Source organism: Sus scrofa, chromosome 14, assembly GCF_054392235.1.
Source record: "Sus scrofa isolate SSC_HxYL_T2T_F1_AM1 chromosome 14, Sscrofa_HxYL_maternal_Yorkshire_Landrace_v2.0, whole genome shotgun sequence".
In the NCBI taxonomy this organism is placed as follows: Eukaryota; Metazoa; Chordata; class Mammalia; order Artiodactyla; family Suidae; genus Sus; species Sus scrofa.
Window position 1 is genome coordinate 20,435,546 of NC_139396.1, and position 24,863 is coordinate 20,460,408.

The 24,863-nt window shown below is 39.2% G+C and overlaps 1 protein-coding gene across 1 annotated transcript in view; it reads left to right on the top strand.

Annotated features, from left to right (window-relative positions):
- The window catches only part of SPIN1 (spindlin 1), a gene marked incomplete at its 3' end in the record, with an annotated part of 64,221 nt that extends 40,740 nt beyond the window's left edge, over positions 1 to 23,481 (top strand). The window contains 3 exon segments of the mRNA NM_001195370.1: positions 13,419 to 13,672; positions 18,922 to 19,155; positions 23,044 to 23,481. Of these exon segments, the coding sequence (NP_001182299.1) occupies positions 13,419 to 13,672; positions 18,922 to 19,155; positions 23,044 to 23,243 (688 nt within the window).
- Positions 23,482 to 24,863: the final 1,382 nt, after the last annotated feature.

The window sequence follows — 24,863 nt, forward strand, 5'->3', positions numbered from 1 at the left end:
GTGATGAAAAAAACTTTAAATACATTGGGGAATAAAAGTAGGTTACATAATAACTTTGCAAAATGAGAGTCTGTCATCTTTTTTCTCTAAAGTACAAGGTGTAGATACCTATTCAGTTTTTGAAGTTCATATGTGTACCAGCCAGAAGGATTTCTCATCCTATATGTTCCATGAGGCAGGGAACTGGTTCTAGTGCTTTCCTAGGAGATGTGCTTGTCTCGCTTAAAGAGGAGAAGTTTTTTTAAAAATTACTGTTATTAAAGTATAGTTGATTTATAGTAGTGTGCCAGTTTCTACTATACAGCAAAGGGAGAGAGTAGAAATTTTGAACATAGCAAAAAGGAGAAGTTGAAAAGTTACGAATCATTTATTTTTTTCTAATCTCGGTTCAAATTTGAAGACGGGTGGGGCAGAAAAAAAAGAAAAGACTGAAACAAAAGTTTCCATGTTTTGCAAATGATAGCTGAGGGGTGAGCAGAGATAGTGGCTGATGGAGAGGCTGGCCTTGGAGTGGGAAGCCCCACTGTGGGCCTTACCAGGTTCTTCCATCTGTCTGGTGTTCACCTTAGCTCATGCCTAAAGTCGCAGTGTTGGACTAGAACAATGAGGTTTTTGGCTTTTCAGCATAGAATCCTTTCTACAAATGCAGTATTTATAGAAAACAAATACAGGAAAGCAGGACTGGAGAGCCTCACTCTCTCCTTGCCTGCCTCCACTGTGGCTCTCCAGGGAGTAAGACACTGAGGACTCTACATGCAGCCACTGACCTGCGGTCATGCCTCCCCCCACTTCTCATGTTGGTACAGGGGGACTGAGCAGTAATTACTCCATGTGCAGATGCCTCTGCTTGCTTGAGAGAGAGTCTCAGGAAGCCCAGGAGACTTGCTGGCAGAGCCGTTGTCCTGACAGCAGCACCTCCGGTCCCTGAGGGTGCTAGGGGATTCAGGTAATCTGGCCTCAAGTGCTTGGAGCAGTCCCTCTGCGCCCAGAAACATTGCATAGCTGAGTCTCGTTCTTGTTTTTAAAGTAAATAGAAACAAACTTTTGTATTTCCTGGGGGCCAGGGTCCTCGGTGTGTTTTAGGCACCAGCTGGTGGACAAACCTTTCCTAGCTTCCCAGGAGCTTGTTTGGGAAGTACATGTACATCGAAGGTACATCTTGAAAGGGAAGTATAGTTGGGGACTAGATCTAAGGTGAATTTAACTGTAGTGTCTTTGTTTCAATTTTCAAATGTAAATCCGGCTCTTTTTTCTTCCTGAAGTTGAATAGTGGGTAGATTTACATTTCAGGGTATTCCTGTAAGTATGATGGGACTTTGGTACGTTTCCCTCTAATGTACATTTAGAAAATGGATCAGGAGCTGTTAAGCGTAAAATTGAGGTATTTCCAGAGAATGTTTTCCTTTCATTTTAAAAGATTCAAATATAGCCCCTATCAAGACTGTCCCTGCTCCTCCTCCTCGTGTCCTTGGTGTGGTTTCATTTAGTATTCATGGCATCCCTGTCAAGTTTGGACCATGAAGCCTTTCTCTGTACAGAGAGATTCGTCAGTAACTGTTCTGAGGTAATACATCTGAAGAGTCAGTGAGCCCATATTAACCACCACATCGTATTTCCTGAACTGCATGTTTTGTTGTCTCATATCTGAAAAATATGTTATTTCTGTCACAAACACCCAGACTAGATAACAGTTGGAGCAAGCATCTAAATGAACCATGGTATTGATAATCTTAAATTGGTCAAATATATAATACTTTTTAATCAGTTTTCCAGCTGGTATTCACACTAGTGAAAGTGAGTGGTGCTTTGGAAGCTTTGAAACATTTGGGTGTTTGCCAGGGATCTCTCTATATTCACAGAGTTCGGCGTAGACAAAAAATGAAAAACCATAGCGATTTGTATGGAAGACTTGACTCTCCACTCTGTTTTTATATTGTCAATTTAAGCTGGGAATGACAGTGTCAGCTATAGTTTTATCAACCAACATGTACCAGAGAAGGAGTTTTTCTCTCTGCTGGCTGATGTGCATCTTGAAAAAGTCAGTTATTTGATTCATTTTTATTTTTTATTTTATTTTATTTTTTTTGCATTTTAGGGCTGTACCCATGGAATATGGAAGTTGCCAGGCTAGGGGTCAAATTGGAGCTGCAGCTGCCAGCCTATGCCACAGCCACAGCAGTGTGGGATCCGAGCCGTGTCTGTGACCTACACCACGGCTCAGGGCAATGCCAAATCCCCAACCAACCAAGTGAGGCCAGGGATCAAACCCACATCCTCATGGATACTCTTTGGATTTGTTTCCACTGAGCCACTTGGCAACTCCCAGTTATTTTGATTTAATCTGTAATTTCACTTGAGATCTACTGGAACGCACAGAGTAAGGGAACTACGTTTATATCACAATACCAAATAGAATAAGGAAAGAAGTCAGTAATATATTCATACAACATGCAGTTCCCATTGTGGGACAGTGGAAACTAATCTGACTAGTATTCCATGAAGATGCAGGTTTGATCCCTGGCCTCATTCAGTGGGTTAAGGAGCCAGCATTGCCATGCCAAGCTGCGGTGTAGATTGCAGACATGGCTCGGATCTCAAGTTGCTGTGTCTGTGGTGTAGGCTGGCAGCTGCAGCTCCAGTTCAGCCTCTAGCCTGGGAACTTCCATATGCCATAGTGCAGCCTTAAAAAGCAAAATATATATATGCAATGAAAACGCCTCTTTAAAAAATTCATACAACAAAGTACATAGTATGTGTCAGGCATTTACTGGTTTGTAGTAGAATTGTAATAGTTGAAAATTTAAAGCATGGTGCTTTTAAATATTGATTATCAAAATAAGACACTTACTGAGGAAAAAATAGTCATCAAGTTAAATCATTAAGGGAGTCTTGATAAAAAATCTAGTGTCTTTAAACATTTTTTTAGAATTGGGATATAGTTTATTTGTAACATTATGTAAGTTTTAGGTGTACAGCGTAGTGATTCACAATTTTTAAAGATTTTATACTCAGAGTTATTATAAAATATCGGCTCTATTCCCTGTGTTGTGCATTATATCCTCGTAGTTTATTTATGTATAGTAGTTTGTATTTCTTAATCTCCTACCCCATCTTTCCCTCTCCCTTCCCTTTCCCTAGTGGTAGCCACTAATTTCTTCTCAGGAATTCTTTTCTTGATGACAAGATAGTTGGGATGGTACTTTTGGAACTTTTTAAACTAATTTTTTAAATAGTTTTTCTTTTTTATTTGTTTATTTATTTTTTGCTTTTTTAGGGCCGCACCCATGGCATATGGGGGTTCCCAGGCTAGGGGTCGAATCGCAGCTCTAGCCGCTGGCCTCCACCACAGTCACAGCCACTCCAGATCCGAGCCAAGTCTGAGACCTACACCACAGCTCACGGCAGTGCTGGATCGTTAACCCACTGAGCAAGGCCAGGGATTGAACCCGCATCCTCATGGTTCTTTGTCAGATTCGTTTCCACTGCACTGTGGCAGGAACTCCAGGGACTTATTTAAACTATTGGGCAAAGTACAGAAACGTTTTCTACACTCTCAGTTTACCTTTTTGGGAACATGGGTAGATAGAAATTAATATTTCTTCTGGATCAGCTTTATTACCAAAGAAATGGTCCCTGCATCAGCAGCAGCCCTAAGCTTGTTAGAAAGTCATTGGAGAGTGGAAATGAATCCGACTAGTATCCACAAGGACGCAGGCTCAATCCCTGGCCTGGCTCAGTGGATCGGGACCCAGCGTTGCCAGGAGCTGTGGTGTAGGTCTCAGATATGGCTTGGATCCTGCGTTGCTGTGGTTGTGACATAGGCTGGCAACTTTAGCTCCGATGCTGTTACCAGAGCTGATATTAAAGCGTTAATCAGATGACTAAGTCAAGTTACATGGAAATTAGTACACACAATTATAGCAATGAAAGGTACTAGGTGCTGTGTACTTGGTCACCTTTTATTCCCAAGAAAGCTATTTATAGCTTCTGGAGATAAGAGACAAGGAAAGTGATTATAGATGTTTAATTCAGTTTTCTCTACTTTTATCTTTGGATTGTTTGGATCACGACATAATGCAGCCTTTTATTTGCCTTTGGCTGTAATTCCGTATGTCCTCAATTGAATGAAGTGTTTTGGTATTAGTTTATAGTATTGCTATTTGTTTATTGACTACCTGTTGAATGATACTTAAGAACATTTTAGACCCTTTCCCAAGAAAATACCAGAGACTGAGGCTGTTAAAAATAATGTATTCAGATTGAATATAAAGCAAAGTCATCCTTTTCTTCAAGCAACTCTCATTTCATTTAATTAATTAACTTAATTTGCTTAAAGTTATCTCTTTATTTACTTTATTTATTTTTGCTTTTTAGGGCCACACCCGCAGCATATGGAGGTTCCCAGGCTAGGGGTCGAATTGGAGCTGTAGCTGCTGGCATGTGCCACAGCCACAGCAACCCTGGATCTGAGTCACATCTGTGACCCACACCACAGCTCAGGTCAACATTGGATCCTTAACCCACTGAGGGAGGCCAGGGATTGAACCTGGGTCCTCATGGATGCTAGTCAGATTCGTTAACTGCTGAGCCACGACAGGAACTCTGGAACTCTCATTTTAAATTAAAAGAAAATTTTGCTTGTTAATTTCACATCCCTGCTCTTTGATTGAACTATCTAGGGAGGACCAGAGTGTGTTGGTGTTCGTATACCTTCTTCCAGTAATCTGACATGTTCATATTTGCTTTTATATATACTATTTCAACTCATGTAAATAAGCTTTAACTTTTATTTGTTTCTCTTACTGATATTTGAATCTGAAGTAGCAATTAGAATTTAAAATGTAAGAATTTGTTTAATATATAATTTTTTTTTTCTTTTTAAGGCCACACCTGTGGCATGTGGCTGGGGGTTTGAATCAGAGCTGCAGCTGAGGCCTACACCACAGCCACAGCAATGCCAGATCTGTAACCCACTGAGTGAGGCTAGCGATCAAACCCACATCCTCAGACAATGTCAGGTCATTAACCCGCTGTGCCACAGTTGTAACTCTCAATATATCATTGTTAAAAAAAAATAGTGTATTATAAATCCCAAATTGCTTTCACCCAACTTCAGCAATCATCAGCATTTCCCTGATATTAGATAACTCTTAGTGTATGTATCACTTGTTATTTAGGGAAATTCTTTTTTTTTTTTTTTTTTTTTTTTTTTGTCTTTTTGCTATTTCTTTGGGCCGCTTCTGCGGCATATGGAGGTTCCCAGGCTAGGGGTCGAATCAGAGCTGTAGCCACTGGCCTACGCCAGAGCCACAGCAACGCAGGATCCGAGCCGCGTCTGCAACCTACACCACAACTCACGGCAATGCCGGATCGTTAACCCACTGAGCAAGGGCAGGGACCGAACCCGCAACCTCATGGTTCCTAGTCGGATTCGTTAACCACTGCGCCACGCCGAGAACTCCTTTTTTTTTTTTTTTTTTTTTTTTTTTTTTTTGTCTTTTTGCTATTTCTTTGGGAAATTCTAAACATTGTCTTCAGTTAGATCTAGTTGAAAGCACTTAAATCACTTTATCAATAACCCCCGTATTTTAACATGTTTAAAAATATTTTTAAGCACTCTTTGTAAATTTTGGCTGCAAAGCATTCAGACAGCTTGGGCATTTAAGGTACAGTAATCGGAAAGTTTGACTAATGAATTTTAAAAGTAGTAAATTATTCTAATTACTGTGTTTGTCTTTAGTATTCATTGAGGCATCCATTAAATTTTTTGTTGCTCTACTTTTTTAGTCAAATTAAGTTATTAAATAAATTGGGCAGAAGCGGTATCTATATTAGATCTTTAATTCTTTTAGAACTGGTGAAATCATGCTTTAAAAGTAGAATTATCTGGGAGTTCCCATTGTGGCGCAGGGGAAATGAGTGTGACTAGGATCCTTGAGGTCTCGAGTTGGATCCCTGGCCTCGCTCAGTGGGTCGGGGATCCAGCACTGCCGTGAGCTGTGGTGTAGGTGGCAGATGTGGCTCGGATCATGTGTTGCTGTGGCTGTGGTGTAGGCTGGCAGCTGCAGCTCTGATTTGACCCCTAGCCTGGGAACTTTCAGATGCCACAGGTGCGACCCTAAAGAGCAAAAAAAAAAAAAAAAAAAAAAAAAAAATTAATGTATATTTTGGAGTTCCCCTGGTGGCATAGCAGGTTAAGGATCCAGCATTATACTTAAGGGATTTGATATGCCACTGTGGTGTGGGTTCGGTCCTTGGCCTCAGAATTTCCACATGCCATGGGTACTACCAAAAAGAAAAAACATATTAATTTCATGTATATTTTAAAAGTCTTTCTTCTACATATCTGTATGGATAATTGTGTGCATAAAATTTTTCACATGGTCGTATATTCTACATTTGTTTTTCAAACGTCTTTATGTTTTTTCTGTGATTTTTAACAGCTATGCTCTTATTTGATTATAAAGATATACTGTCACTGGAGTTCCCATCGTGGCTCAGTGGTTAGCGAATCCAACTAGGAACCATGAGGTTGCAGGTTCGATCCCTGTCCTTGCTCAGTGGGTTAACGATCTGGCGTTGCCGTGAGCTGTGGTGTAGGTCACAGATGCGGCTCGGATCCTGCATTGCTATGGCTGTGGTGTAGGCCAGCGGCTATAGCTCCAATTCGACCCGTAGCCTGGGAACCTCCATATGCCGCGGGAGCAGCCCAAGAAATGGCAAAAAGACAAAAAAAAAAAAAAAAAAAAAGATGTACTGTCACTTACTGAATCAGTGGGGCCAATTAAACATTTTTATTTCCAGTTTTCCCTGTTGTGAACCCTGCTCAGAACATCACTGTAGCTATAGTTTTGTGATTGTCCATTGTTTTTTGTTTTTGTTTTTTGATAAATTTCTAGACATGGAATCACTGGGAGAATGGATTGCCAAATTGTTCACTAGGAGGGTTGCATTTATTCTATAAGTGGATAGAAAATAGTACCTCATCATAATTTGGAGTTGTTGTTATAGAAAGATACGAGACCCCCTAAGAGTTCTGTGGTGCAATGGGTTCAGGATCTGGCTTTGTCACTGCTGTGGTGTAGGTTTGATCCCTGACCCAGGAACTTCCACGTGCCATGAGCACAGCTGTAAAAACAAAACAAATCAGATCCACTCAAATCTGTCCAGGTCAGGGACAGCAAAGGCTGGCTGGCTGCAGTCACCTAAGTCGTTATGGGTGAGAAACCAGCTGCATTCAGCAGTAGATGCTCACCTTACACCTTACCTCCCACCCCCTCGTTCTTGGCTACTCTACAGTTCTCTGGGTCCTGGCTGTTTCATCAGGCCCTGTACTTAATGCTCAGACACCAGGGATCCTGACTTGGCCTGAAAAAATACATCTCAGCCATAGATACCATTGAATATTTCCTTGTGTTTGCAATATGAACACCAAGAATCATCTGGCACCTGAGGAACACTGACAGTGCTAAAGAAAGTCATACACAGAACAAGAGAGCTAACCAGGAATCTGCAGGTGTGAACAGAGCTAACACTCAGACAGCAGCAGACTCAGCAAAGACAAGGCTGAATCCAGTAGTTCAGAAGGAATTGGGAAATGTTCATTAAAAAGAAAAATCATTCAAGATAAGATAAAGAAATAATTAGTTCATAGAAGTGAAAAATGTTACATAAGATATTCAGTAGCTAGGCTGAAATTTTAACTAGTTCAAGAGAAATGGATCTGAGGAGTTCTGAAGATCTGAAGATGAGCAGTATGAGAAAGGAGTTGAATCATGGTGGATAGATCTGGAAGAGCTACATCCATCTAATTGGAGTTTCAAAAAAAGGGTGGAGGGGAAAAATAGTCAAGAATAAGTATGAAAAGGAGTTCCTGTTGTGGCGGATTTGATCCCCGGCCTTGCTCAGTAGGTTAAGGATCCGGCTTTGCCGTGAGCTGTGGTGTAGGTTGCAGACGCGACTCGGATCCGGAGTTGTTGTGGCTGTGGTGTAGGCTGTCAGCAACAGCTCCAATTAGACCCCTAGCCTGGGAACCTCCATATGCCGAGGGAGCAGCCCTAGAAAAGGCAAAAAGATTTAAAAAAAAAAAAAATAAGTATGAAAAATAATTTTGCCCAGCTCTCTTTAGATTTACCAAGTCTAGTGAGGGATAATGAGAAACACACGTGGCAAGTCCTAGTGATATTTCAGAATCCAGGAACAAAGAAAATTCTAAAAGCAAGCTGAAGAGCAGAACAAGTTAACCTTAAAGGAACCAGGGTCACATTGGCATCTGGTATCTATAACTCTGGAAGATAGAAGACAATGAAAATACCTTTTTCTGATAAAGGTGCTGAGGCAAAAGGGATTTTAAGCCAGCCTTCTATACCTAGGCAAGTCAGGGATAAGGAAAAAATAATACTATTTTGAGGCTTAGAAGAATTTGAAGTTTGCATTTGTGAACTCTACTGACTCACCAGAGGATATGTCTAGAAAAACCAAATATACATGAGAAAAAAAATGTGTAAATTTTGCAAAAATTTGTTACAAAAAGCAACAAATCTTCCTTGTTTACTTCGAAATAAGACAGTGTCTTAAAAAAATTTTTTTAAGGTAATGGCAAGATAAAAAATAACAATTTGGAACAAAACACTAAATTTCACAAGTGTGGTGAAAGTGGCCAAGAGGGGTTTACTATGTGCTAAGGTGTTTGTTTTCATTTTTTTCCCTTCTTTTTACAAAGAGTTTATTTTTACTCTTGCTCGAGGTGTGGAAGAGAAAGTATAGGTTTTGATTAATTTTAGATTTTAGTAGAAAAATGAAAGTTTAAACAGGATGTTTAGAAAGCGAAGAGGTATCACTGTAGGCTAGCTGTTAAGATCTGTAGCTTCCTACAACTTCCATTAGAACTAACTTTTGTTTGGTGCAAAGAAACCTCACTCATCTTAGCTGTATAGATAAAGGAAGAAAGGGGTGAGGAAATGAAGATGAAACATTTCAAACAGAAACACAAAGCAAAATGTTAGAACAGACCAGGCATATTATTTACCACAGCAAAAGTTAATGATTCAAATTCCCTTAAAAAAAAAAAAAAAAGAAAAAGACCCCCACATTGGAGTCCCTCTTGTGGCTCAGCGGGTTAGGAACCTGACTAGTAATATGAGGGTGTGTGTTTGATCCCTGCAGCCCTTAAAAAAAGAAAAGAAAAGAAAGAAGAAGATCTTTGCAAAAAGGAAGGATGGTATTTCTTTAGAATTAAAGGATGTAGGAGCTACTTTGAAAAGGGATGCTTGCTGGCCACATTTAAGTCTCTTATAATAATTAATGTTCAGAAGAGGGAGGAGAGCCTTGTGTACTTCCATCATCAGAGGTGCCAAGATGAAAACTGCCTTTTCTGAAATGTGACTAAAGGGAGCGTCACATATCTTCCTCCTCGGAAGCAACTGCAGGTTACAGAAGAATACCCCTAATGAGTGTAGAAAGAATGAGTGACTGAACTAGAAAATCATGTCCTTTGGGTCTTCCAGTTGCCCTTTTCTGCTTTCAGTGGCTAAATTTATATTGGTTTTGCTGAGAATGATGGTGGTAAAAAATTTCATGCCTCTGATCTAGGCTAGGACTCTTTCCATTTGTAGTCAGTGTCTTCCAGAGAAGCAGCACCAGTGGTGTGTGAATAGACAGATTGGAGACCCAGAGAGGAGCTGATAGATAGGTCCACTCGAGAATGAAGATGGAATTGCCTCTTCATTAGGAAGAGCACCTTCAACTGATTGGATGAGGCCCACCTATATTATGGAGGGAAATCTGTTGATTTACATGTTAGTTTTATATAGAAAAATACGTTCATAGTAAACATCTAATGCTTGACTAGATACTCAGTACTGTGTCCCAGCCAAGTTGACATATTAAAATTAATCATTATACTGGTGAAGACGCTGTGTTTGTTTATAATTTTGGTAGTAATAATGGAATGTCTGTGTAAATTAGAAAATGGTGCATATGACTGAATTCTTTCTTCAGTGAGTTTTGGGAACCAACCTCTGCCTTTGCTGTGAAGAAAGCCTGATCCTGTACACAGGATGAATCACAAGGACTTTTGCCTAAAGATCAAAAGAAGATAGGTAATTGTCTATTTGAAGAAAAACGTAATGCTAGAAAAGATTCCTGTATTCTAAAGGAGGAATGTAGTCATCTTCACCAGCCATTTCCCCACACAGGGCCAGCTGGATGTAGTGGCACGTTTTCAGGGAATATGAAAACGCCTTGGTGTACTTTCTTTTGGGCTTGAGTATTAGTAGTAGTTACAAGTTACAGACTTGATGTATGTTATTAAGCTTTCTTTTCTCCACTAAGTTGTACATTTATTTTAGATTCTATAGATTGATTCCTTACTATGAACAATATTGAATTGAGCTCTTGGCTCTTTCCTTTCTCTCTCTATTTAATATAAGCTGTTTCGTTCCAAGCCGTATTCTTTTGTTTGGCAGGGTTTTTGTCCTTTTCCTTGTTCTTTCCTCCTGGAGCCCTTTTGGAATGGTGTTAACTCTATTGAGTGAACAGATAATAGTTCTACACTACTCACTTTCTCTTGTTTCTTGTTTGTTCTGCAGTAAGAGATGTTCATTGCTTATTGTCAGCCCCCTGCTGAAACTCTTCCAAGCGTTCTTGATTATCTGAAACTCTGTCCTATTACGTTATCCCTTAGTATCCAAGGGGGAATTGGTTCCAGGACCCTTTGTGCCGTATTAGAATCCACAGATGCAGCACGTCTCTTTATAAAATGGCATAACACTTACACATAACCCACACACATCCTTCTGTATACTTTAAATTATCTCTAGATTACTCATGATACCTAATACAGTGTAAATATTATGTAAACAGTTGTAACTACAGTGTAAACCATTGCCTGCACTGGCAAATTCAGGTTTCGCTGTTTGGAACTTGGGAATTTTCCTGTCCATGGTTGGTTGAATGTGAGGGTGTGGAACCCATGGATATGGATGGCCAGCTGTGAACTTCTTCAGGAAGCATCTGTGAGAACAGTATTCCCTGCGTCCTTGTATGTTCACACTGTTTTGTCTGTGTCCTTTCACTTGGAGGTCAGTATAGAATTCTTGACTGACTATCAAACCCTCAGCTTACATTTTCTTTCCTGAGAACCTTGAATGTGTCATTGCATGGTCCCATCATCCGGTGGCACATGGTGTTGCTGTCACATTGTGTTTTCCTTTCCTCACACACGATGTGGTTCTTTTGCTTGGATGCCCAGGAGATGTTATTTTCTTTAAAGTTCATTTTGTTTTAGTGAAATGTCTTCATGTCAGTAGTTCTAGGTCATTTTCTCAGGGGTGCGTTTGTACATTTAAGTCTTTGATTTCAGGATCCTTTTCGTTGAATTCTTTGAGTATTTCTGTTCCTTTTGTTTTAGTTTTTGGATGATTCTGTTAGGTGGAATTTTGTATCTGTTTCCATCTCTCTGTTTTTCTTTCTCTCTCTTTTTTTTGGCTACACTTGCAGCATGTGGAAGTTCCTGGGCCAGGGATTGAACCTGGGCAGTGACAATGCCGATTCTTAACGTGCTGCGCCACAAGGGAACTCCTGTATCTATTTTCTCCTTTCCTTAAATGCCCCATGGTGTCAACGTCTTCCATGTTCCTCTAGTTTAGTCTTCATTTCTGAAACATGTTCAAATGGCTGATTGTTTCTTGACTGTGTCTGATTTTTCTCACGTCTTCTCTTCTGTAGCTATCTCATATTTGGGCTCTTCTGTTTCTGATGTAAGTTTCTCTTTCATAGCCTCTGTTGTGTGCATAATCTTAGGTGATCATTTCCATCTGTTTTGTATTTTTGAGTTCTGCCTCCTATGCACGTTGGTGCCACCACGATCCCCTCCTGAGACTCCTGTACACGAGAAGCTGTACACGAGAAGGGGTGAGATGATTCCAGGGAGCGGGCCTTGCTGCAGAAATCTGAGCATACTTAAAGTAAAGCTTCACAGTCTTCTCTGTGATACCTTTTGAGGTCTGTCTCCTTTGGGCCCTGCCCTGAAGCATCTGAACACCTCATCTTTCCTCTACTCCCTGGCCTCGCCCTACTCAGATATTATTCTCAGTGTGTGTCCTCTGTTCAGGGCTCTGCCTTCCTGGAAAGCCTTGTGGCTGGGTCTTTGTAGAGCTTTAAGGGCTGGGGCAGACACGGCATTTTCTGGTCTCACTGTCCTGCACGTAACCTTGTAAATCCTTTTATAGTCCAGCTGGAGAAGTTTTCCTTCCGATGTGTTCTCCAAATGGCGTTACCTCTCTTGCTTAGGAAGAGGGCCCTGTCAACTGATTTCTCATGAAGGCAGTTTTAATGGTTTGCTGTAACCTGTTTCTCTGTTTCACAAACCCACCAAATTTACCAAATTGGTCTGTTTAGAATATATATACCAGTTGTAGTTTTCAATGTTACAGCCTACAGTAAATTGCTTGTTTTTTAAAGTTTATTTGTATTTATGCCATCTGTTTACCACTTTTATTTGTGGTATACCAGATGAGAGCTTTATGCCTATGAAAGTGTGGGAGTGGGTTCTTTCTTGCTTTCTAAATTTTTTTATTCTTGGCATATAGCAGCATCCGTGTGCCAGCGTGGTTTTGGCTTCAGCTTGCATTCACGCCAAGTGTTGTCCCTTGTCTTTGGATTTTTACGTGAAATGAAGATTTTTTTTTCCTGATGTCGAAAAAGTCAGGTGTATTATTTATAAATATCTGTAGATTTTTTTCAGTTGTTCGTGATTGAGAAAGAATATAGTTTGATGTTGCTCCAATAATTTTTAATATTACATTAAGTATCCGTCACAAATTTAAATGTTTTAAGGTAATATATTTTCTAGAGAAGTAAAATGCATGGATATAAGCCAGCCTGGATTCCAGTTTAAGAAAAGATTAAATGTTAGTTTCTTCTTATTGTTTAAGCCAGCGGGAACAGAATTATGTCGTCATTAGAATGGGTGAAATTTTAAGTTACACATTTCTTTTTGATGAGAAATATGTTTGTATTTTATAAAGCCAAATATACATGTGTAATTATTTCATGTAGTCAGCTCTTTGGTTAAGTTGGATAATTGTGATTTGATGTAATTAAAGGAAACTCAGAAAGCTGGGAAATTGGTACTTAATTTTAGTGTTTAAATTGCTACTGAGTGGTACTGCCTGTCCACAGTTGGGGTACACAGAAGTTCCTATTGGGACAGAAGGGCCTCTCCTGTGAGCCACCTCTGCTTGGCTATGGGATGGGGAGATGGCCACCTTGGAGGCCCCTGAACCCCGAGCGTGGCAGCATTAGCTAGCACAGGACTGGGGCCATCTGTAATGAGAGCATGTTAGCTAGCAAAGTTGTGTGGGTAGGAGTGCATACTTTTGAGATGATACCTTATGTGTGTATATGTGTGAATACAGAAAACATCGGAGCAGTGTGGGGCCAAGCAAACCTGTTTCCCAGCCCCGGCGGAACATCGTAGGCTGCAGGATTCAGCATGGGTGGAAAGAGGGGAATGGCCCTGTCACCCAGTGGAAAGGAACCGTGCTGGACCAGGTGCCTGTAAATCCTTCTTTGTATCTTATAAAATACGATGGATTTGACTGTGTTTATGGACTAGAACTTAATAAAGATGAAAGAGTTTCTGCGCTTGAAGTCCTCCCTGATAGAGTTGGTAAGTTCTCTTTACTATTTGTGCGTTATAATGCTTTAAAAATGATTATTGAAATGGATGTGTTTTGATTTTTTTTTTTTGCATTATTATTTTTATTTTTATCGGAGCATAAGCACTTCTGATTCACATTTAAATCAGTCACCTAAAACCACAAAAACTGATCAGTAGATCAGTTCTAAAACCACAGTTCAAGGAACTGTGAGGGATATAAAGATATATAAAATTGTTTCTCAAAAAGTTTACAATCTAATAATTTCTAACATGATCATTTCCCACATTTTGCTCACTTTTTATCTGGACTCTGATGGGTAAGAATATTTCTCATTAGCTCAAATATTCAGTGTACTAAGAAAAATTTCATGCATTAATTTAGAATCTATGCAAAGTGTATCTTTCATTGTGTATTATTATGATGACTGTTCAGCCAAAACATGAAAACTTTATTGCACTGCATTTTCAAGGATTTGTACAAGGTTTGTGGGAAATGAATGGTTTTTTAAATGTCATATGAATCAGTTTTACTGTGTATAACTTAGGTTCCCTTAAAGCATAAAGTGTCAGTTAATAATGACGACTGATTTTATTCTTAAGAATAAGATAAAATGATGTTATTTTAAGATCAATAAGATACACCCAAGTTGATGTTACTTTCTTCAGAGTATTTACTTTGAAATCAGTTTTCTTATTATTATAGTGATGCTGCTGTTGCTCGAATACTGGTTTATGCTTTTGGAATTGTCCTCAAACAGCCTGTATATTTACAAATACAGTCTCAGCAGATCTGCACTTGGGGGACAGAAATTTGGGTTCAAATTGTCAAGGGAAGAAGCTTACTCAATCCCTTCTCCCCCTTTATTTTTGCCATTGCATTCTTGGGACACATGCATCCCCAGCAAGTTAATTCTTTGCTAGAGCAGCAGGTTATTTTTTAATCTATCTTTGGATAGCAGATGCTGTCTTTATTCATCCTGTATAAATATAGTTCAGTTTTCACAGAAATCTTTATTTAAATTTGTATTTTTAACCAAAGGTAACTAATTGTGTAATAGTAGCTGGTGTTTTAAACATTTTTATCAATTCTAAATGCAGATGAACCCTTCATTCTTCCTCGTGAGACACGTCCTTGTTTCTCTTGATCTTGACATCAGTCCATTTCCCACGTTAGAAACTAACATTAAAGAAACTAACTTAACATTCCCTTCAGGGCTGAAGAAGTATCATCCACACCTTTACATCAATTACTTGTACTCGGTAATTATCATGCATTCTTTTTCTCACCCAGAATTTTAGTTTCTGACCCCTTCAAGGGCAAGACTCCTAGCCCATTTGAAATTTATTGCATAACTAACATAGGTCATGAAGCCAAATGCAATAAATTTCAAATGGGCTAGGAGTCTTGCCCTTGAAGGGGTCAGAAACTAAAATTCTGGGTGAGAAAAAGCTTCATGAGCTATATTTGTTCTTTTGTCATCGTAGGCAGAAAAAAAACAAAAAAGTGAGTTGACCAAACCAAAATATCCATAAATATATAATATCTCTGGTGATGGGATTTAAGGGTTTCCTAATGTTTTTCTTTCTAGCTCTGGGTCATCTCAGTTTCCAACAGTAGACATGAATTGCTTTTGTAAATAGAAAAGCAGTTCAATAAAAGAAATTCAAAGGCCTCATTGCAAACCGGCAATATGTTACATACCTAATTGCATTAAAAGTTAATTACAATTTCCCTATGATACTTCAGTCTGAAAAATTATTTGACTTTGATTTATGTTCCATGTAGGAAGAAAATGGTCTTTTCCAGTTTGCTTCAGGCAGTATGTTAGACTAAAGTTACAGTTTTGTTTTCATTAAGCTAAAAGTAGAAAGGTAAGTCATTCAGCTTAAAACCATGTGGTGACACAGAGTACTGATTCCCAAAGCATGGTCTGGGGACCCTTGAGATTCCCTGAAGCCCATTTGCCTTTTCCCGCTCATCCTTCACAATTATACACTGGGGTTTCTCACTATTTGGAAGATCTGCATAACTCGGTGAACCCAATATTTTTTATGTGTACAGTGCATGATGTTACCAAAGCATGTGTTGGTAAAAGATCCATTCAAAGACTGACAGATTTTTTTTGTTTTTGTGGTAAAAACACCAGACACTAAATTTACTACCGTAACTATTTTTTAAGTGTGTGATTCAGTAGTGTTAAGTATACTCACATTGTTATGAAGTAGATTTCCCGAGCATTTTCACCTTGCAAGTCTGTAATTCTGTTCCCATTAAACAACAACTCCGCTATTCCCTCTCCCACCAGTCCCTGGCACCCACCATTCTGTTTTTAGGAATTTGATTCTAAGTAGAATCGTGCAATAATTGTCTTTTCTGTGATGAGTTTCTTTTCCTTAGCATAATGTGCTCAGGGTTCATCCATGTTGTATGTGACAGGATTTCCTTCCTTTCTAAGGCTGGAAAATACTCCATTGCCTCTGTATGCTACATTTTGTTTACCCGTTCACTCGTGGTTGGACAGTTGGGTTCCCTCTACCTTTTGGCTGTTGTGAATAGTGGTACTATGAACTTGAGTATACATTATTTCTTAGGGCCCTGCTTTTGGCTCTTAAGTTTATACCCAGAAGTGGAATTGCCGGATCATAGAGTAGTTTTGTATTTAATTTTCTGAGGAGCCTACGTACTGTTTTCCATGGTGTTTGTAACATTTTACAATCCCACCGATAGATAGTGCATGAGAATTCCAATTTCGCTGCATCCTCACTAACGTTTGTTATTTTCTATTGGTTTTGATTTACATTTTGTTATAACTAGTGACATTAAGCATCTTTTCATATACGTTTTGGCCGTTCGTATATCATCTCGGCAGAAATGCTTGTTCTGTTCAAGTGTCCTTTGCCCACTTTTTGGACTGGGTTATTTGATTCCTTGTTTTGTTGTAGAGTTTTAGGAGTCTGTTTAATAGTTGACAGAAGTTTATTGATAGTGATTTCAGAGTACATGGCAGTTAACCTTTAAGGAAAGCTACCACTTGTGTTTTGATGTGGTATCATAGAAGAATATCTAAAATTATCTGAAGAGACTAAAAAATATTTACCTTTTCAATAGCATGTCTTTTGTAATTTTTTTAACCTTTTGTGATTTTTTTATACATTAACCAAAAGTATCTACGTCAGATCGAGTACTGAAGTAGATTTGGGAGTCTAGCTGTCCTTTTTAAAATCTAGCCATTTCTTACTAAATTTTTGTTAGAAAATATAGTTGTTCTTCATTAAAATTGTGTTTATGTAGCTATTTTAAAATGTTTTTAGATTGTCATGTGTAATTTCTAAAATATTTGATACTGATATTTACCATCCATATAGACATGCTCTTTTAGGTCCTCAAAATTTTTAAGAAAGCTTGAGAGCTTCTGGTATGAAGAAAATAGTGGGATTTTGCTTTAGTGCTTTAGCGTCACACACAGTCGGGAATTTGAAGTTAGTTTTGGTAATTACTGCACACTTAGGCAAAGAAAACCACCATATGTGGGTTTGGGGGAGGGGTGGTTGTCTTTTTAGGGCTGCACCCACGGCATAGGGAAGTTCCCAGGCTAGGGGTCGAATTGGAGCTGTAGCTGCTGGCTTACACCACAGCCACAGCAACACGGGATCCGAGCCATATCTGCGACCTACCCCACAGCTCACAGCAATGCCTTACCCACTGTGCAAGGCCAGGGATCGAACCTGCATCCTCATGGATGTATTGGTCAGATTCCTTTCTGCTGAGCCACGGCGGGAACTCCCCCACCATATGTGTTCAGAGTGTCCTTCTGATAAAATTGGATGGCAGTATCTTTACCACGAAATTCTAATCTTTGTTGCTTTGAATTTTGATAAAAATGGAAGCACTTAGGAATGAGTAAGAAGTGCTAACTTTTTAAAAAAGATAGTTGTTTAAAACATGGGGACTGGAGAAACCTTACAATCAGGATTCTCTGTAATTTTTCCAGTACTAAAAAAGAAAATGAAACTTGTAATTTTTTGCCTACATCTTTAAGGAATGTAGAGCAGGACTGCAGGGGGCTATTGATACACCAGTGGGAGTTGGGGGCTGGGGCTATGCTCCTAACCACACTGACCATCTCTGGAACAACCTGCTCTCCTCTGAAATAATTAATTCATACAACAAACGCTGAACCCCTGTGACCTCAGTATTGGAAACAAGATGGGAAAGCCCTCTGCTTCCATCACTGTGTGCAGGCTGAAAGCAAGTAGATAAATATATAAAACAAGGTAACACAGATAATTGTAAGTGTCTTTAAGAAATGAGTGAGGTGACGGATTGTTTGGCCTGTTTTCATTGGGGTGGTCCTGGAGAGCCTCTGGGAGATACCTTCTCAGGAAGAGTCTGCCCCTGAGGATGCAGGGCTGTAGTCAGCCCAAGGGTATCCCAGGAGAGGGATGCCCATGTTGCTGAGGTGTAGGCAGTCAGGAAGCGTGAACAGGAGGGCAGAGGGATGCAGGGGATTATGGCTGAAGGGCTGTGGATTTGGGAGAGTCAGATTGTTACTTGAATTATGAAAGGAAAGTGCTAGAATATTTTAAGCAAGTGAACAAACAATCCGGTATAACTGCCACAAAGATCCCTCTGATTGCTGTGGAAAATAGGTTGTAGGCTCAAGAGTTAAAAGTTTATGTCTTGGTTATAATAAATGATCAGTGGTTATATAAGATAGTAATATAAAGGGAAGATGGGTAAAGGGTGGATGGAGACAGTACTATTTTTTAAGTTTATAATCTTATAATTTAAAGTAATTATCTGTTTTAAAAACAAAACACTTTATACCTTGAGTAAACAGCCTGAAGTTTTGGCGTTGTTCTGTGGTGCAGCGGTTTAAGGATCCAGCATTGTACTGCTATGGTGCAGGTTTGATCCCTGGTCCAGGAACTTCCACATGCCGCCAGTGTGGCCAAGACAACCCCCCAAGTAAAAGTTTTAATTTAGATACAGTACCAAGAGCAGATGAATTCAGAAAAATAAAAAGAAATAAAGCAGATTCTCTCAGTCACTGGCTTGGGACAAAATAAATAGTTCTGTCAAATCCACTTTGACTAAGCCAGCAACGTGAGTTTGGTGGTTGTCCTTAAAGCCCTCCAGGTGGTAATGATGCCTGAAGTGTATTTCAGAATTGTTTCCTTGAATAACTTCAGTCTTCACGGTACATATTTATTTAGTAAAACCGTTTGTAAATCATTGCTTGCTTTTTTGTCCCCAGCAACATCTCGAATCAGTGATGCACACCTAGCAGACACAATGATTGGCAAAGCAGTGGAGCACATGTTTGAGACCGAGGATGGCTCTAAAGACGAGTGGAGGGGAATGGTCTTAGCACGCGCTCCCATAATGAACACGTGGTTTTACATCACCTATGAAAAAGATCCTGTCTTATACATGTACCAGCTCTTAGATGATTATAAAGAAGGCGATCTTCGCATTATGCCTGATTCTAGTAAGTATAGATTGACAACTTTTACAAAAAATTTGAACTTTAGAACAAGATACTTGATTAACTCTCATGCAGATACATTTTAAAATGTTGAAAAATTAGGGGTAAGTAATTATTATTTTAGTCAAGCACCAAGCATAGGTTGTGAAAGTTTTCACCCTTTTGCCAAGAATAACTTACTTTCCCTGGTTTGGACCTTCATCTGAATGGAATATATAATATGGGGTCCTTTGCAACTAGCTGTTTTTATTCAGTATTTTCAAGGCTCATCCATGTTGTAGCATGTGTCAGTAGTTAAATTTCTTTTAATGGCCAAATGCAACTCCATTATATGGATATACTCTGTTTTGTTTATTCGTTTATCTGTTGACGGACTTCTGGATTTTTTTTTACCACCTTTTGGCTCTTAGGAAGAATGCTACTATAAATATTTGTGTACAAGTTTCTGAATGAACATTTGTTTTCAGGTCTCTTGGATATATGCCTAGAGTGGAATTGATGGGGCATAGTGGTCACCTGTGTTGAAGCGTTTAGGGAACTGGAGACTAGTTTTCAAAGTGACTGCACCATATACATTCTCACCAGCAGTGTATGAGGGTTCTGATTCTCCACAACCTTAGCAACACTTACTGTCTCTTGACTTTTTTGATTCAGCCATCCATTAGGTAGTGAAATGATATCTCATTGTGGTTTTGGTTTTCTTCTTTCTTTCTTGATGACTAAATACTTCAAGTATCTTTTCATGTGTTATTGGCCATTTGTATATCTTGTTTGGAGAAATGTCCATTTATGTCCTTTGCCTGTTTTTCAGTTGTGTTGTCTTCCTATTATTGAGCTGTAGGAGTCAGTATTCTAGGTACAAGTCTCTTGTGAGGTACGTGACTTGCAAGTGCTTTCTTTTATTCTCTGGGTTGTCTTTTGATAGTATTCTTTGAAGTACAAAGGTTTTTAATTTTGTTGAAATCCAGTTTATCTGTTTTTCCTTCTGTTGCGTATGTTTTGGTGTCATATCTAATCTCTTGTGAAATCCAAGGTTATAAAAATTTACCTCTATGGTTTCTCCTAAAAGTCTTGTAGTTTTAGCTCTTAAATGTAGGTCTTCAACTCTTACATTTGGGTCTTTGATACATTTTGAGTTAGTTTTTGTTTGATGATGTATCAGGGTCCAACTTCATTCTTTTGCAGGTGGCAGTCCAGTTGTCTGAGCACCATTTTTCGAAAAGACTATTCTTTCCCCTACTGAATGGTTTTGGTATCCTTGATGAAGATCAGTTGATTGTGGATATATAGCGATATTTCTGAACTTTAAACCGTATTGCATTTGTCCATATATGTATAATGCCAGTATTCCACTTGATTGCGTTGCTTGGTAATACGTTTTGAAATCAAGAAGATTGTGATCCTCCTGTCTTCTTTTTCAGAATTGTTTTGGCTATTCTTTGCAATTTCATGTGAGTTTTAGAATCGCCGTATCAATTTTTATAAAGAAGTCAGCTGAGCTTCTGTTAGGCAGTGTGTTGAATATCCAGATCAGTCTGTTAGAGTATTGCCGTCTTAACAGCATGAAGCCATTGCATGGATGTTTTTTCACTTGTTGAGATGTAAAAATTTCTATCAGCAATGTTCAGAAGTTTGCAGAGTGTTTAAGTTTTATACTTCTTAAATATATTCCTTAGGTGTTTTCTTCCTTTTGATGGCTATTGTAAATAGAATTATTTTTCTGAATTTCAGTTTGAGATAAGCCTGTTTTTTGTTTGTTTTAAAAGAGCTCATTAGCTTTTCCTCAAACGCATGGATTCCTGCCCAGCACAAATGAGGCCGGTGACAGACACTGGATGCATTAGCAGTGGGACATCATCCCCACCACACCTCCCCCTTTTTTAGATCTTCCTTTGAACAAGCCACTCAGTGAACTTACTTGTGCTCTTTTGGCCCTTTCTACTTTTTTGTTGTTGTTGTTGAAGTTTTGTATATTTGTTGTAAATGTATGATGGAAAGGTAGGAATTTAATGATGAGAGCATTCCTTAAAAGCATTTCTCCCACCTATACAAAGTTACTTTTATCTTTCTTATAAACAAATATCCGAAGTAAGTACTACTGACTTGATAATAGAAAGTGTGAGGTCATTTGCATATTACCCATTGTCTCTCCCAACTGTGTCTTAATCCTCGCACTCTGTTGGTTTGAGTGGTGAGGAGACTCATTTACCATTACAAACAGTGGTGATGTTCTGATGGAAGGAGCTCTGCTGTGACCTCTTTTTGAGTCCCTTTCTTCTTCATTCCTGGTTACTGTGAAACAGGTGGCAGTCACATCAGGGATTCCTTTGTACACATGAGGTACAGTGGAAGTGTGGTGGTCTGATGCTGCTGCTCGAAAGAAGAGTCCAGCTTAGATTTCCTCTTTACTTCTCTGATACTCTGCTCGAGCGTTTTATTTGTGTTATGTGAGATCAGGCAGCAGGGTTTGGATTCTGTCATTCAGTGAGGATGTCTTGTAATGATATAGGCAAACTGCAATTAATATGAATACACGATATGGTCCAGGCTGGGATACGTGTGAAAATCAAAGGGTGCACTGCTAAGCATTGTTCCAGGACCACTGGCATAGCATGGACTGTCTTGGTCAAACAGGATACCTGATGGTCCCCCTTGAAGGCTGTCTGTTACATGGAAAAGAGCTTGAGTTATTCAGGACCTGTAAGGGGTTTCTTAAAATAGAATTGTAATGACCTAGCTCTCTATCCCCTCTTGGCTCTGCCCCCTTTTGTACATTGTTTCTGTTGTTGGCAGTGATGGTTTGCTCTCATTTTATGTGTATCCCTGGAATTTACAGAGTTCTTGCTAGGTCAGAGGGCAGACAGTGTTTTCTAACACTTGGATTTTCTTGGGGACCTTTTAAGAAATACAGGTGCCTCAGCCATCCTCCAAGATTCTGCTGTAATTGGTCTGAGGATGGAGTTCACTTACCAATTACAATTTACTTCTGAACAAGTGAGGTTTAGGGAGGCTGTCTTCTGCATAGTTATATTTGCATGTAACTTAATGGTCAGCCCTTCATAATCTGCAGTTCCTTTGCATCCGTGAATTTAACCAACCACAGGTCTTGTATTTATGGTTGAAAAAAATCTCTTTATAAATGGACCCGTGCAGTTCAAAACCCTGTTGTTCAAGGGTCAACTGTATTTAGTTTTATTTCTTAGCTCTTTCCTTCTTTTAGTCCTTACCTCTTTAGGTAATTATGGCTGTAATTAAATATTGAGCCAAAGGAATTTCTGGTTATGATTTTTAAAATCATTGGCATGTCTAGATCTTGGGGGTCCCCACACTGTTTTTGTAAATAAAGCTTTATTGGCACACAGCCACACCAGTCATTTGTATATCATCTGTGGCTGCTGTCATGTGACACTGACAGCTGAGTAGTTGGTACAGAGACCGTACGGTCTCAATCTTAACAAATTTATTGTCTGGCCCGTTGAAGGAAAAGTTTGCAGAAATCTTGGTTAGAAAATCCAGATGAATTCAGGATATTAAAAACTATTTTCTTTCTTTCTTTTTTTTCTGCTTTTTAGGGCTGCACCTGCAGCATATGGATGTTTCCAGGCTAGGAGTCTAATCTGAGCTGCAGCTGCCAGCCTACTCCATAGCCACAGCAATGCCAGATGCAAGCCCTGTCTGTGACCTACATCATTGCTCACAGCAACACTAGGCCCTGAACCCACTGAGCAAGGCCAGGGATCAAACCTGCATTCCCATGGATACTGGTTGGGTTCGTAACCTGCTGAGCCAAGATGGGAACTCCTAAAAACATTTTTTAAAAAATTGTTCAAATAGTTGGTGTGTATCTAAAAATTGACTCTAAATTCTTTTTTCCCCTCCTTTTAAATACAGATGATTCACCTCCAGCAGAAAGGGAACCAGGAGAAGTTGTGGACAGCCTGGTAGGCAAACAAGTGGAATATGCCAAAGAAGATGGCTCTAAAAGGACTGGCATGGTCATTCATCAAGTAGAAGCCAAACCATCTGTCTATTTCATCAAGTTTGATGATGATTTCCATATTTATGTCTACGATTTGGTGAAAACATCCTAGATGTCATCATGAACTTTGCCAAATTTGTGGAACTATTAAATGTATAATTTGTAGACATAAAGACTTGATTGCTTTCCAGTTTAATGAAAGCTTAAATGTCCCTGCGAACCCACAATCTCTGCCAGCAGAACTGGTTTTGTTCTGAATAGTACAGATTTATGTGAACACAAAGCATTTTGTGTAAGGAACTCCTTCCTCTTAAAAGAAGTCTGTCTGTCTGGAAGGGAGTTACAGGCAAGTCTGGTAAAAGTTAAGCTAGTATCATAGTCATTTAAAACTGTAATAGATCTTATCCACTTTCCTCTTCACTTTTAACACTCTTATTCTGCTGCCACAATGCAAGCATAGTTTGGTATTTTTGTTATTGCCTTTTTTGAGATATATATGTATCTATATCTACCTATCTATATCTGTGTGTATACATATGTAGTGTATATATATACACACACATAGATATGTGTGTATACACACGCGCGCGCACACACACACACACACACACACATTCATTGGCAGTCCTTTCTTTGGGGATTGGGGTGGGGGTTAAATAATTTTCTCCAGTTTAACAGGAGCGCTTGACCCAAATTATTCATATCTAGTATATTACTGCTGTTTATTTAAAATTAAATTTGGGCACAGGAAGTACATAGGGACATTCAGCTTGTTTTGAGGGTTAGAAGTTCAGAGCATAATTTCACTCTGGGGGCTTTAAACCGTAAATTCAAACATGAATCACTTGTGAACAGTTAATGACCCACATTAGAATTTTACAAAACAGTTAAAAATCTGGGTAAAAGGCTGCCTTTAATTCTAAGCTTTGTACAGTTTTTTTGTTTACATTTTTTATCATATATTTTTTTTTTAAAACAAAGCCCAGGTACTTGGTCCACATAATATAATGCAGGTATGTTTTAGATGGCACATTTGGTCCATTATTTGTACAAATTAGTAATCTGGATTTCAGTACACGGATTTAAAGGGCAACAGTACATCAGTGGTTTGTGTGTATTTGGTAAGTTCCTGGAAGAACATAGTGCTTTTATAGTAGAAATTTAAGTTGTTGCCTATTTACAAGTTAGCTGGGATACCTTTATTTTTATTACTATTATTACTGATATATGATTATGGTCAGAAAGCTTTTTCCCCTCGGCTTTTCCCCACAAAGAATATCCAGATGAATAACAGCTTAAATCTCCTGACACCTTTTTTGGTGCTGTATGTTCTTGCTCATGGTGTGCTGTTGGTGTGGATTCATTCCATTTAATGGGTCAGGGTCAGTCATCTGCTCTGACTTGTGAGTGTGACAGACAGCAGCCCTTAGCCATTGAATCCTTTCCTGGCCTATTCCCGCAAGGCTGTTTTTTAACTCAAATAGAACTGCAGAAGTGGTTCGTTTAGCAGCAAAACGTCAGCCTGTCACTGTGTTTTGGGTGATCCCTGGCAGCTTGAAAGCTAGGAGAATGGTGGTTTGTAAAACCAGGCAGAAAGCTAAATGCATATGCTGTGAATCAAATGACCAGAGGTACGACCTCTGTCATGGCTGTTCTTGGTAATAGAGATTCTGTAGTTTGGAGGCCATACTATGCGTGGCTTGGTGATGCCCCTTTTCGCCTTCAGGAAGGC